This window comes from Astyanax mexicanus, chromosome 13 (genome assembly GCF_023375975.1).
Source record: "Astyanax mexicanus isolate ESR-SI-001 chromosome 13, AstMex3_surface, whole genome shotgun sequence".
Taxonomy (NCBI): Eukaryota; Metazoa; Chordata; class Actinopteri; order Characiformes; family Acestrorhamphidae; genus Astyanax; species Astyanax mexicanus.
Window position 1 is genome coordinate 33,634,066 of NC_064420.1, and position 12,966 is coordinate 33,647,031.

General features: G+C 38.6%; 1 protein-coding gene across 2 annotated transcripts in view; it reads left to right on the forward strand.

Moving 5' to 3' along the window:
* The window catches only part of avpr2ab (arginine vasopressin receptor 2a, duplicate b), a 58,212-nt gene that overhangs the window by 25,874 nt on the left and 19,372 nt on the right, over positions 1-12,966 (forward strand). For both annotated transcript variants that reach the window (XM_022677379.2, XM_007249951.4), the window contains exons 2-3: positions 7,450-7,827; positions 11,534-11,779. In XM_022677379.2, the coding sequence (XP_022533100.2) occupies positions 7,459-7,827; positions 11,534-11,779 (615 nt within the window). In that variant the 5' untranslated portion in view covers positions 7,450-7,458. The remainder of the gene's footprint in view (positions 1-7,449; positions 7,828-11,533; positions 11,780-12,966) is intronic.

Below are 12,966 nucleotides of genomic sequence, written 5' to 3' on the forward strand. Positions count from 1 at the left end.
TCACCTAACTAGCTACTTCTGCAGTGCGATTTTACCTCAGTAAATTTGTTTAAGATATGGGCCACTGCGCCAAGTATTTTCCAATACATTCCAAAGATTGTCAGTGCGTTCACGTCTAGACTCTGTTGTGGCCAATCCATGTGTAAAAAAACCTCAAAGAGATCGCTTCCTCAAAGATGATGTTTCCCCCCACTGTCTTTCCACTTTTTAATACTGTGTTCGACAGTTTTTAACCCGATTTTAGAAGTTTCAGCAATCTCCTGATATGTTTTCTGCCAATAATTTTACTCTTCTAAAACAGATTAACATCTTTTCCATGATCACAGGATGACAGTGTTTTTCCACATGATTGTGGAAGCTTCTCACTGCATCAGTCAGGCAGTAATTATCCAATGGGTGACTCTTACCTATTCGCTTAGTTAAGTCCATGTGTTTACTTTTTTTTGGCCAGACTTTGATTTTAAAAATATTATTAAAAAATATTTGAGGAAATAAAAGAGAATGAAATTCAATAAAGTGCAAAAGAAAGAGTGTAAGACAATGAGAGAAAGAACATCAAATACCAAAAGTCAAAGGGTACCAGATAGAAAAAAAGAGAATAAAAGAGAGAAGAGCATGCGAGAAAGCAGAAGAGAAATGGAGATGGAAAGAGGGAGGAGAAAGAGTAAGTGGGTATGTATAGAGCGAAAGAGAGCGAGCTTCATGTAGTGCAGCAGTGAGGCGTGTTTAAGATGGGATGTGTGATACACTGTTAGATTGCTTTCTTTCAGCTCAGTGATGGTCCAGCTTTAGTCCGGCCATTTCGCACAAGCACACTCTCTCCCAGGAGCTTTACCGCCTCCCCCATTCATCACAGACTCTGTCACAGGAAAAGAGCGTCTGCTCCGGCTGCTGGAACACTCTCCTCGTCGAGACGGCCGCTGCAGACCCCCTTCAGGATCCCAGTGGGCGTCCAGTGCCAGCACTCGCAAAGCTCACCATTAAAAATGGATCTAATAGGGGGAGCTCTCTGATCTTTCCCGGGAGGCTTTTGGCCCGGTAATGGTGCGGAGCAAAGGCGTGTAAGGATGTAGGGATGTGTGTGATAGCTCTGACTTTTCACTCCATCCCATACTGAGTAACTCGAAGGATAACATCCTGATTCTTTTTAAGGCCTTCCTGGGCAAATAAAAAAGAGGAAATTGTCAATGTGGGGGTTCAAGGATCGCATGCATTCATACTGGAATGTTAGAATCAAATATGAGCAACTTCTTTTAAAAGGTTATATAAATTAATAACGTTAGACAATGTAATAACAGAATATTATTCTACATATATGCACTGAATGACAAAACTAAACTACACATCATTTGAAACGGGCCTCTAGCCTGAACACGAGAGTGTTAATTTTTCAGTGTTCAGTATTCGGTTTTTAATCACAGTTTTCATGCATCTTGGCATGTTCTCCTCCACCAGTCTTACACACTGCTTTTGGATAACTCTGGATAACTAAGGCATTACACAGGGATTAGACTGACGTTTTCAGTGTCTAATCAGACCACACTTGTACTTAACCTTAACCTTGTACTTGTAAACTCAGATGTATTCTTTTTATACCTTATATAATGTAAAGAAGCTGATGTCTTTACTGCATATTTCTGTTTGGTTTCAGGGTTACAAAAAGATTAGCAAATTCAGGGAACAAACATTATTTGCATTATCTGTTCTACTTGAACTCCCTGTTAACAACAAGCTTCTCTGTGCTCATTAAATGGGTCTATTTCCTTCACATTCACGCTGGTTGGAGAACATTTAAAAAACAGTCTTCTTCATGCTGCTAAAAAGGCTGTTGTACATAATTGCTTCAACCTGCCATTGTTCTATTTGAGAGTTTCCCTTTAGCATATTACTGCAAAAAGAACTAAAGCTAAATCATCTAACAAATTGGAATGGGATGCAATTTCATTATCTAGTGTATTAAAACAAGTGTGCTTATCAAACCAAAACTAAATGAATTAATAAATTGGAGTAACAAATCTGTGCTTGGGTTTTTAATGTTTTTTTACTTGTGTGTGTACTGCTAATATAAGTCTCTGTGCATATGGTTCAGTCTTATTCTATTATATTTTACTATATTGTATTGAATATGTGTGTGGAGTCTTCTGCATTGAATGTGAATGTGATTTCTGCTAGAGTCACTTGTCTGTTCACATGGACAATTCTAGCCAGACACTGCTGGTCTTGATCTTTACCATCCACTGTGCTGTCCACTGAGAGTGGTATTGTCTTCTGTGGCAATTTCCTGGTAGACACATGACACTGTGGATTGAGAAATAGAATGTGTCATCCGTCTAGCACCCGTTATCGCATGCCTTGCTTAAACTCCATGTGCAAGCTGGCCAGTGGCCCATTCAATGTATAAGATACTGCTATCTTATGACTTTTGTCATGTCATTATATACAGCCCTGGAAAAAAATAAGACCACTTCAGTTTCTAAATCAGTTTCTCTGATTTTTGCTATTTATATGTATATGTTTGAGTAAAATTTACATTGTTGTTTCATTCTATAAACTACAAGCAACATTTCTCAACGTTTCTCATGTTCCAAATACAATTGTTGTCATTTAGAGCATTTATTTGCAGAAAATGAGAAATGACTGGAATAACAAAAAAGATATAGTTTTAATAATTCAGAAACCAATTTTTGGTGGTTTTTAATCACAGTTTTCATGCTTCTTGGCATGTTCTCCTCCACCACTCTTACACACTGCTTTTGGATAATTTTATGCCACTCCTGGTGTTTTCAAGCAGTTCAGTTTGGTTTGATGGCTTGTGATCATCCATCTTCCTCTTGATTATATTCCAGAGGATTTCAATTTGGTAAAATCAAAGAAACTCATTACTTGCAAACGGTCTTTCTTAGAGGTGTATATTATATACTTTTAAAAGGCATTTTAAAAAAACTGTGGTTCTGTATAAACCCATTAAAGTCAAATAAATATATGAAAGTTTAAATGTAAAACCTTTATTAAACAATTTGATTTAACTGTGCCTGTCTAATCGAATATATTAAATTAGTTTATAAGTGTGTATTATAGCAGATTTATGTCAAGTAACATGATTTAAATACAGTAAAATACACTTAGCAAAAAACTTCTATATAAAAAACCAAAATAATAACTTTATACAAGAGCTTAGTCTAACATTGTGAATAATATTTAATTATATCTGGCAAAGAAACTTTTAGATATTTAAATGTATGTATATATGTTGTGTTTTATGGTAATTTTCTACACTTTTATTTGACATTATTCTGCAAACAAACTAGTAGTGTGCTTCCACTCTTCGCCTTGTAAAGAAAGGGGTCTGTGAATGTTAGGCCGAGCTGTCAGATCAGCACACAGCTGGACTGTGTGTGTATCAGCTGGCTGAGTTTCATCAGTTACGACTTTGGATAAATGGATTTATCTATGGCGAACTCCTTCGCCTGTGAACTGATTACGCAACCTGTTTCCATCAGTTCTAAAAGAGTCCAGAGGCCTCTGCAGGCAGCCTGGTCTGAGAGAAGAGCATGAGAACCAGAGACAGGGCCATCACTGACAGCCCGCACTGTGGTCAGAGGCAGATTCAAAACACAGAGCCCTCTTTCTGTATTTACCTTCTTACTCCCAACACAGACAAGTCTGACCAATAAGCAGAGACAAAGTGCTGTCATGGATGTTGTGATGTTTTGTTGCATTTGCTTTTTTTCATGTGTGAAACCAAACCAAACTTGTTTAACTCGTTACATTATTTGCACCAGACCAAAAAAACTAAAGGTGTAAAAACACCCTACACAGCAACATTGACAGTGTTAAATGAACTCTTTATAAGTTTATTTTAGCACTGTCCTAGAAAACATATGGTCCTACTCTATACACTATAGTGTTAAAATAACTCTACCACAAGAGTTAAAGTTTTAGAGTTAATTCAACACTGTATGAATTCATATATTACCTCTACTGCTCTGGACTAAATTAAGTTTCTTAATCAGTTTCTCTGATTTAGTTTTTTAGTTTTAGGAGTTTAGAAATCAATATTTAGAGGAAAAACCCTGATTTTTAATCACAGTGTTCACGCATCTTGGCATGTTCTCCTCCACCAGTCTTACACGCTGCTTTTGGATAACGTTTGGATGCCACTCCTTGTGCACAAATTTAAGCAGTTCAGCTTGGTTTGATGGCTCGTGATCATCCATCTTCCTCTTGATTATATTCCAGAGGTTTTTAATTTGGCAAAATCAACGAAGCTCATCGTTTTTAAGTGGCCTCTTATTTTTTCCAGAGCTGTATGTAACTCTCATCAGTAACACAACTCTCAAAGTTATATAGTTGATAATGATACAGTTTAAGTTTTGTATATTTCACCCGAAACTATATACCACAGAATAAATGACTTTTTTTATCCTATCTAAGCTTCATTTAAACAAGAGAGACCATCAAAAACTGCCAAAAAAGCAGTGGTTCTCTCATAAAACACTAACTCTTGCAATAACTTTTGGGTGGAGACCCTTATCCACCATCCAACCCAACACCAAGAGGGTGAATAACACTCCACCTGGGGAACCACCACAACTAAACCTTATTTACACACACACATACATAATAACCCCAAAGAAAGAATCATGTTGACTGCACAGCATGCAGAGAGTGTAGCAGAATCAAAAGGCGAAGTCTATTAGACAGGGGGGGATAATAATTACATTTAATAAAAGGGCACTTTGGGGGATTTTACTGTGTAAAAGGTCTACTTTAGGCTCTTTAAGTTTTTCTCCCAAAAAAGGAGCGCATTCAGCATAATGTCCTCACCTGCACAAAATGTCCTGTTTAATTTTCATCACCAGAACATTTGGTCCTAAAAAAGTTCAAAACACAAGTCGGCACACACGAGTCCCCACGTATGCTTAGAGGACGATAAACACTCATTCACAAGCTCATAAACACAGGAACAAACAGAGACCGAAGAACACAAACAAGAAGGACGGCCACACAGAGGTGGAGAAAAACCCAAATACACAGTCTGGATATATCTGACTAACACCACTGAAAGTGACAAATGAAATCCTATGTCTGGGTTTGTTTTCACAGTTCTAATGCATCATCTGTTTTTCTGTAAAAAAAAAGATTTCAAAGCTTTCTCATGTAGATGTGCAACAGATGTATTGTAATGCTGCCATGAACATTTCTCAATGTCCTTAAAGCGCCAATCAGGAGCTTACAGCTTGCTGACCAGATATTGGTCCTGCATGAGGTTACATTAATTCGTTTTGATTGGGTAATCTCAGAAAACTTAGTATTAAAACACTTTTCATGGTCTGACCACCAAGAGCAGTGTTTAGATATATTTAGGCTAAATCCCATTTCACCCCCTAGCCCTACCAGTTAGCACCACTTACTTCTCTGTTTTGCACGTGCATGCCCGATTCTTGGAGGCTAGGCTGAGATGCTTCAGAGGCACACTCCAAACAGAGCTGACACCATTGTCAGCAGTGATGCTGGCCCAGAACATCCTGACCATTGCTCCAAGTGACCCACTTGACCTGCTAATTAACCCTGTGTCCAGTCCACTCTTGTCCATCCTCATGGTTTTTCACCACCATGTCCACGAAGACTTCAACTGAACTTTTCCTCGCGGCTCTTTCTCATAATCCTCATATGACTCCACTGGTTTACAAAGCAACTCTTCCACCATTCCCCAGAGCCCCAGTCTCTAATGTGCTGTGTAATTATTTCTACAACAGATTTGTTTGCAGAGCACTTAAGTTTGTAGTGTTTTACAAGAATAAAAAAGCACAACGTGAACTATCCTGATAAGCAAAATGATCCGAGGATCAGGAAGAGCTTTAAAGGATTTTGGAGAGTTTTAAAGAGAGTAAGAGAACAGCCAAGGATTTATTGTAATGAGAATATGCTTTAAAATATATGAAGGTTTGCTGCCAAGATAACATATACCCAATATATGACAATGCCAAACAGGCTTTAAAATATTTGAGACAGTGGATGGAAAATGGAAATAAAAAACATTTCATTTGTTAATAAAAAATCCAGGCCTGCAACAAATTCAAAAAAAAAAAAAACTTGGGACGAGTTTAATTTAGTGCTAGTAATGGGGTAAAAATACAAAAAATGAATAAATAATGATGTAATTTCGAAAAATCTGTTTTTAACTAATGACTGTTAACACAATTTGGAGGTACAAAACAAGTATCAATGAAAGGCTACGTCTTAAAGTCTTTAGATCTCCAGTTTGTAAAAAAAAAATATTTAAAGGTTTTTAAAAACATAGGGGCTCAGAGTGGTCCAGCGGGCTAAGCGCTGCCACTATGATCAGGAGAACACTGGTTCGAATCCTGTTTATGTAGCTTGCCATCAGCTGCTGGAGCCCTGAGAGAGCACAATTGTCCTCGCTCTCTCTCTCTCGGGGTGGGTAGATGGCACTCTCTCTCCCCACATCACTCTAAAGGGTGATGTCAATCAGCACAGGGCGTCTGTGAGCTGATGTATCGGAACCGAGTCTCTGCACTTTCCTCTGAATTTTAAAGAGAAAACCCAACAATGATGATCCTGTACTGATTCTCTGTACCAAAACATCTTTTTAAATGTTGTGAGATGGAGAAGTAACATAAAGTGGCAAATGTTTTACTGTCCTTTCTTTTTTTTGGAATGTGTTGCCGGACTGAAATGCAGGAATGGATGTATTGTTATGTATTATTAATAAAGGAAATGAAGTTTTTCAGACAAAACATGATATATATTTGGTTTAAACTGTCTACAATCAAATAAGGGTCAAAGGAAATGTAAGAAACACTGTTTTATCATTGAATTTGCCATATTGTCCCAACGTTTTCTGAACGAAAGCAAGAAAAATAGATGCAATCACACAAAGTCATGGGAAAGAAAACACAACTCAGACCTCTGCCACTCCACAAAAACAAAAACAGACAACTGGACAGACAGACAGACAAGCTGTGGGCCAGTTTAGCAACAAAGTCGCTTTTAATCATGTTCACTCTCTCTCTCTGTCTCTCTCTCTCTTTCATGTTGACATGTAGATTTGTGAGGCACAAGCCCTGAAAACTGAAACATGAGACTAGATGGAAACTTAATTGCTTTATGTTTTGGTTGAAGAGACAGATTGGATTTAGTGAAAGCTGGAGCGTTTTTTTTCCTCTAATGTCCCCAAAACAGTAGCTGAGACTGCACAGTTAATCTGGGGAGCATGCGGGAGACACACTTTTAATGAGCTCATTTGATTTGCAATCTGTTTTCCTGTGTTGTTCTTTCTCTGCGGCTCTCTCTTAATAAGGGCCGTGAAAATAGCGAGACGAAACCTGAAAAACGTTTAATCCCATCGGTTTCAAATGTTTTGGACCTCTTTGGTGCCACAGTTTGTGTCTGTGTTTGATTGTGTGGGTCTCTGTTTCTCCGCAGGCCTCAGGCATGACGACGGCTTCGTGGGAAGTGGATTTGACTCACTCTAACGGCTCCACTCTGAGGACGAACCTGGCCGGCTCTCTGTTCAACTTGAGCAGTAGCTTTGGTGGTACGGAGGCCTTCCTGTGGCTCACCTCGGAAAACGGCTCCTGGACCACCTCGGGCCCCTCGTTGGCACCGGCGGGGAAAGGGCGGATACGGGACCAGGCGCTGGCCCAGGCTGAGATCACTGTACTGGGGCTGGTGTTAGCACTCACCACACTGGGGAACAGCTTTGTGCTGTGGGTGCTGCTGCGCCGGAGAAAACACCATGCACCCATGCACCTCTTCATGATCAACCTGTGCGTGGCTGACCTGGTGGTGGCCTTCTTTCAGGTGATGCTTTATTTGCTAATGAACAAATAGATTAAATTTGGAATTTGCTTATTTTGGGGTCCATGTGTTTAATAAACTGCACATATTTAATGTGGGTAGATCTTATCAATGTATGATGTATCCTCTTTACCTATATCTTCCTATACTTTGCATTGATTGGTTGGTGTATTTTGTGTAACATGTTGTTAATTCAACAGGTTGCCTTTCCCCAAAAAAAAGATGAATAAACAGATCATTCTGGTTTCCACTGTACTTTTAATACTTTGATATTACTAACAGCAATACATAATTTAAGCACATGAGACTAGAAAATTCTACTTTCGATTAAAATTGAAATCGAACAGTAATATCATGGTTTAATCTTATCATCTCAATGTGCTCCTGCTGCCTCTTTTTCTTCTTCTATAGTTTAATAGGTAAGAAAAGATGCAAAAATCCAAACCATTTACACAGATGAACCACATCATACTTCAGTCTAATCCAAACACAGAAAACACTTCTTTTGTTTGGAACAAAAATTGTTCCAGACTGTAGTCCAGGTCACTTTAGAAGCAAACTGAAACATTCGGACATCCTTTCAGGGTGTTTTCACACCTGCACTTTTTAATATGGTTAAATCGGACTACCGGTAGGTTTTTGGAGAGAACTGATTAGTGGATAGAAAGGGCCCCCATGATTTGGTGCACTTTAATTTTTTTTCCTGGGACAGAACAAACCTAACAAACAAATATGAACCAATTATTAACCCTCTATGGCATGAATTATATTTTGGGGATTTTATCATGATTGATGTAACAAAAGTGGTCTACCTGCATTATGTTGCCCAAAGGCAACAAATAAAAAAACGCTGTTATTTATGACCACTAGTAGGTCTTGTTGTTCTGGGCGTAGTTGTGTCGTGTAATATTATACTAAAAATAATAAATACAAAAAATAAGCTATTTTTTTGGTGTGATAAGCAAGAATGTGTTTTTGTTGCCAGAGGGCAACACTATGCCATAAAGTGTTAAATGATTCAAATCAGATCAGATCAACAAACTTTAGTTGTGAAAACAAAGAGTCTGACCGCTGCACAAAGCCTTCATCAGCACATCCCAACGATTCTCAATGAGGTTAAGATCTGGACTCTGTGGTGAACAATACATGTGTGAAAATGATAATCTAATGCTCACTGAACCACTCTTTCACAAGTCAACCCATGAATCCTGGCATTTTCATCTTGGAATATGTCCGTTTCATCAGGGAAAAAAAAAACTGGTCTATATTCAGTATATTCAGGTAGTCAGCTGACCTCATTCTTTCAGCACATACTGTTGCTGAACCTAGACCTTATCAACTGCAGCAACCCCAGATCATTTACTTAGAGAAATCTACAGTCAAGATTTAAGATTTGAGTGCATGCTAACTGGGAGACACAAATGTGAAATTCCTGTGAGATGTTTATCCATGGTCATGCTGGCCTGGCTTGCTCTGGTGGGCTGTATCAGAACGAGAACCCTGATGCCTGAGCTTGCCTACGAGGCTGAAGGTGTACCTGCACCACTCTAGCTAATAGCAGTGGTGAAAGCTCAATCTATATCTAGAGCTCTTCAAGCTTCGAGTATGGCTTGGCTTCACAATCTTCAGGACTGTTCTCTGTCCAGACACTCCTGCTGTAGAACAGAAGTCCAACAGTCTCCTGCTATATTCAGACATATTTTAAGAAGCACTCGAATCTCACACTTATTAAAATGTCAGGTAATGAGCTTATGTGATGATTTATTTGGTTTTATTGTGTATATCTTTTTATATCTGTGCATCAGCACTGCTCTTGTTGGGGAGTATTTTAACTGGAGAGGCTTTTACCCAGGCTCTTACCTATTTATACTCACCATGGATACTGTCTCTGTGTGAACAACAAAGCCTGGTTTTGCGTCACTCTGGATAAGAATCTTGTAAAAGGTTACAATATATTTTTTTTAAATATGAAAATGTTTATTTGGACCCGACAGAACCCACACAGGGCAAAGTGTTAGGCTTAAACTAGAGATAACTAAACCTCTATGATCCATCAATACCAGTTTTCTTTAAAATTCAGCCCTTACAAATTTTGTAATAGACCATTTATCGTATTTTTTGTACTATAAAATCCTTTATTTAAAATTGTCAGTGCACCTTTTAATCTAGTGCACCTTATATGTAAATTGTACCAGTCAGTATGTAAGGAGCAGTAATGCCACTCTGCTAAAGTAAAGTTTAGTTTTCCAGCACCAGGGCTGAAGTAGCATTAGCATTAGCTGCTAACAATGCTAACCGCTATTTTCCCGTTCAGAGGTGAGTATTATCAGACTGTAGTCTGCTGCTAAATCTGGCTTTAGCTGCAGTTAGCATTACCCGCTAACTGCAGTGTTAGCTTTTTCATCGTTCAGAGGTGAGTATATCAGACTGTAGCCTGCACATTTACTGTGTTAAAACAAGCTATGTGGGACAAACTGCCAGCTGATATCACCCTGCTTTACCAGAACACTCCTCAGTTCCTCAGTGTTAGCCGCTAATGCTCCAGCCCAATGCTCCAGTGCTGGAGAAATTCAGGAATCTAAGCTTACTGTAAATAAACAAAAGCGCTTTACTCACCCAAATAAACATTTTTTAGGAGAGAAATCTGTGTAGATTAACATCCAGCGTTCGTTTAACTTTAAAAAAAAAAGTATTTCTTTATTACAGTTTAGTTTACTTAGCTTAGCTTTACTTAACTTACTTAGTAAAAATGCGCCTCATCCAGTGCGTTTTATGTATGAAAATAGACCAGAAAATAGACGTTCACTGATATTGCGCCTTATAGTGCAAAAAATGTGGTAAAACCTAAAAAAAATATACAAAACTATAATCAATGCATACTGTTGTTTTACTCAGAGTCGTAATAAAATCTATGTACAGTGGTGTGGTGTATAGGGTTACTGATAATTTGTCTTTTATCCCCATTTGTGCAATATGTTTTTATCTACTATTTATTTGCTATTTATTCACTGTTTGTCCTTGTGCAATAATTCTGGTCACACCCTACCATAATTATATCTCCTATGACCTTATCTTAGCGGCACTACATAGTATATGTTTTTTCCTTTATTATATTTTTTAGTATTTGTATATTTTTTCTGTAATCTTATGTATATATAGTTTTAAATATCATTTGTTATATTTTTTCTGACCTGTTTCTGACCTCTGTCCTTTCCTCTGTGCTTCTGTTACATTGCAAATTTCCCCATTGTGGGATTAATAAAGGATTTCCTTATCTTATCTTATCTTAATCTAAGAGGGGCCTAAATATTTAATATTTAAATTTATATGAAAAATATTTTAGTATATTTTCTCTTCAGAAAAGTAGTAAAGTTCTTAGATCTTAGATTCTTCTTATATCCCTAATTCTTTCTAAATGACAAAAATAGTATTTAAAGAAAATAGAAAATTCTTTAGGAACCAAAAGTGGTTCTACAAAGCATCACTCACACTCAGGACTTAGTGCCTGATTACTTTACAGTTCGTGGTGTAAGATTGAGTGCAGCCAAAGCATCCCTTTTACACTGACCTTGTCCTAAACATATTGGATTTCCTGACCTCGTATCCCCTCTCTCTTAGAGTGACAGGTGGAAGATGTGGAGAGGAAGTTGGCAGTGTGTTTCAGAGCTTGGCCTTTTACTCATCAAATCCCTCTACGCTCCTCCCACAGGTTCTGCCGCAGCTGGTGTGGGACATCACCGAGCGTTTCCAGGGCCCTGACGCGCTGTGCCGTTCCGTCAAATACCTGCAGATCGTGGGAATGTTTGCCTCCTCGTACATGATCGTCGCCATGACAGTGGACCGCCACTATGCTATCTGCTGCCCCTTGCAGGCATACAGAGGAGGAGAGACCTCTCGCTGGAACACCCCCATTATGACAGCCTGGGGCCTGGCCTTGGTACTCAGTTTACCACAGGTAAGAGAAAAAAACTGAGTATGATGGGTTTGGTTTGGATGAAGGTTTGGAGAGTTTAGAATCTTTAACATGTAATACCATAATGCATTTCAGCTTACTTGGTCTGGTAGGCACCTAAATAACTGGAACAATTATGTATTTTACCACTATTCCAGCATTTTAGTAGAGACTGTAACATGAACTGAAAACAACTGTGATATAAAAATTGGCCCGAGCTGCTTTTGCCAATACCTGGGTGTAATATAGGGATCGGATTCAACAATTTTAGACAACTTTCTGATTGACAAATATGATGTCGAAATTGGCCTTGTTTGCAGAGGATAATGTGTAATTTGGGTCAAGTTGCTTTTTCTAGCTCTCTGGTTGCCAAATATTTGATAAATATTGGCCGGAGACGCTTTTGCCAACACCCCGGTTGCTGGGTATTATACAGAAATTGTCCCAAGCTGCTTTTGCCAATTTCCCGGTTGCCAAATATCATATGGAAATTTGACTGAGCTGCTTTTGCCTGCTCTCTGGTTGCCAAGTATAAAATGGAACTTGGCCCAAGCTTTTTTTGCCAACTCCCAGGTTGCCGAATATAGTATAATAAACAAACCAAATGGCTTGTGCCGACACACTGGTTGCCAAATATTAACAAGACATCTGCCAGAGTTACTTTTGCCACCTCTCAGATTGGCAAATTTAATATAGAACCTGGCCCAAGCTTAAACAATCCAAAAGGCTTGTTCCAACACACTGGTTGCCAAGTATTGTCAGGACATCTGCTTGAGTTGCTTTTGCTAACTCGGCGGTTTGGTGAAACCACTTGTGCCGACATATCGATTGGTTGCTTTTGCTAACTCTCCGGTAGGCGAGCATAATATGGAAATATATAAATTGGCCCGAGCAACTTTTACCAACACCCCAGTTGCCGAGAATAATATATATATTTTTTAATCCAAACGGCTTATGCCGACACACCGATTGCCAAATATTGTCAGGACATCTGCTTGAGTTGCTTTTGCTAACTCGGCGGTTTGGTGAAACCACTTGTGCCGACATATCGATTGTGAAATGGTTGGAAAACCTGCAAGAGTCACTTTTGCCAAATCTCTGGTTGCCAAATATAATACGGTAATTGCCCCAGACTGCTTTTACCAGCCTAATATAATCTAAACAAATTGCTGTTAAATTATTTTGCCAAC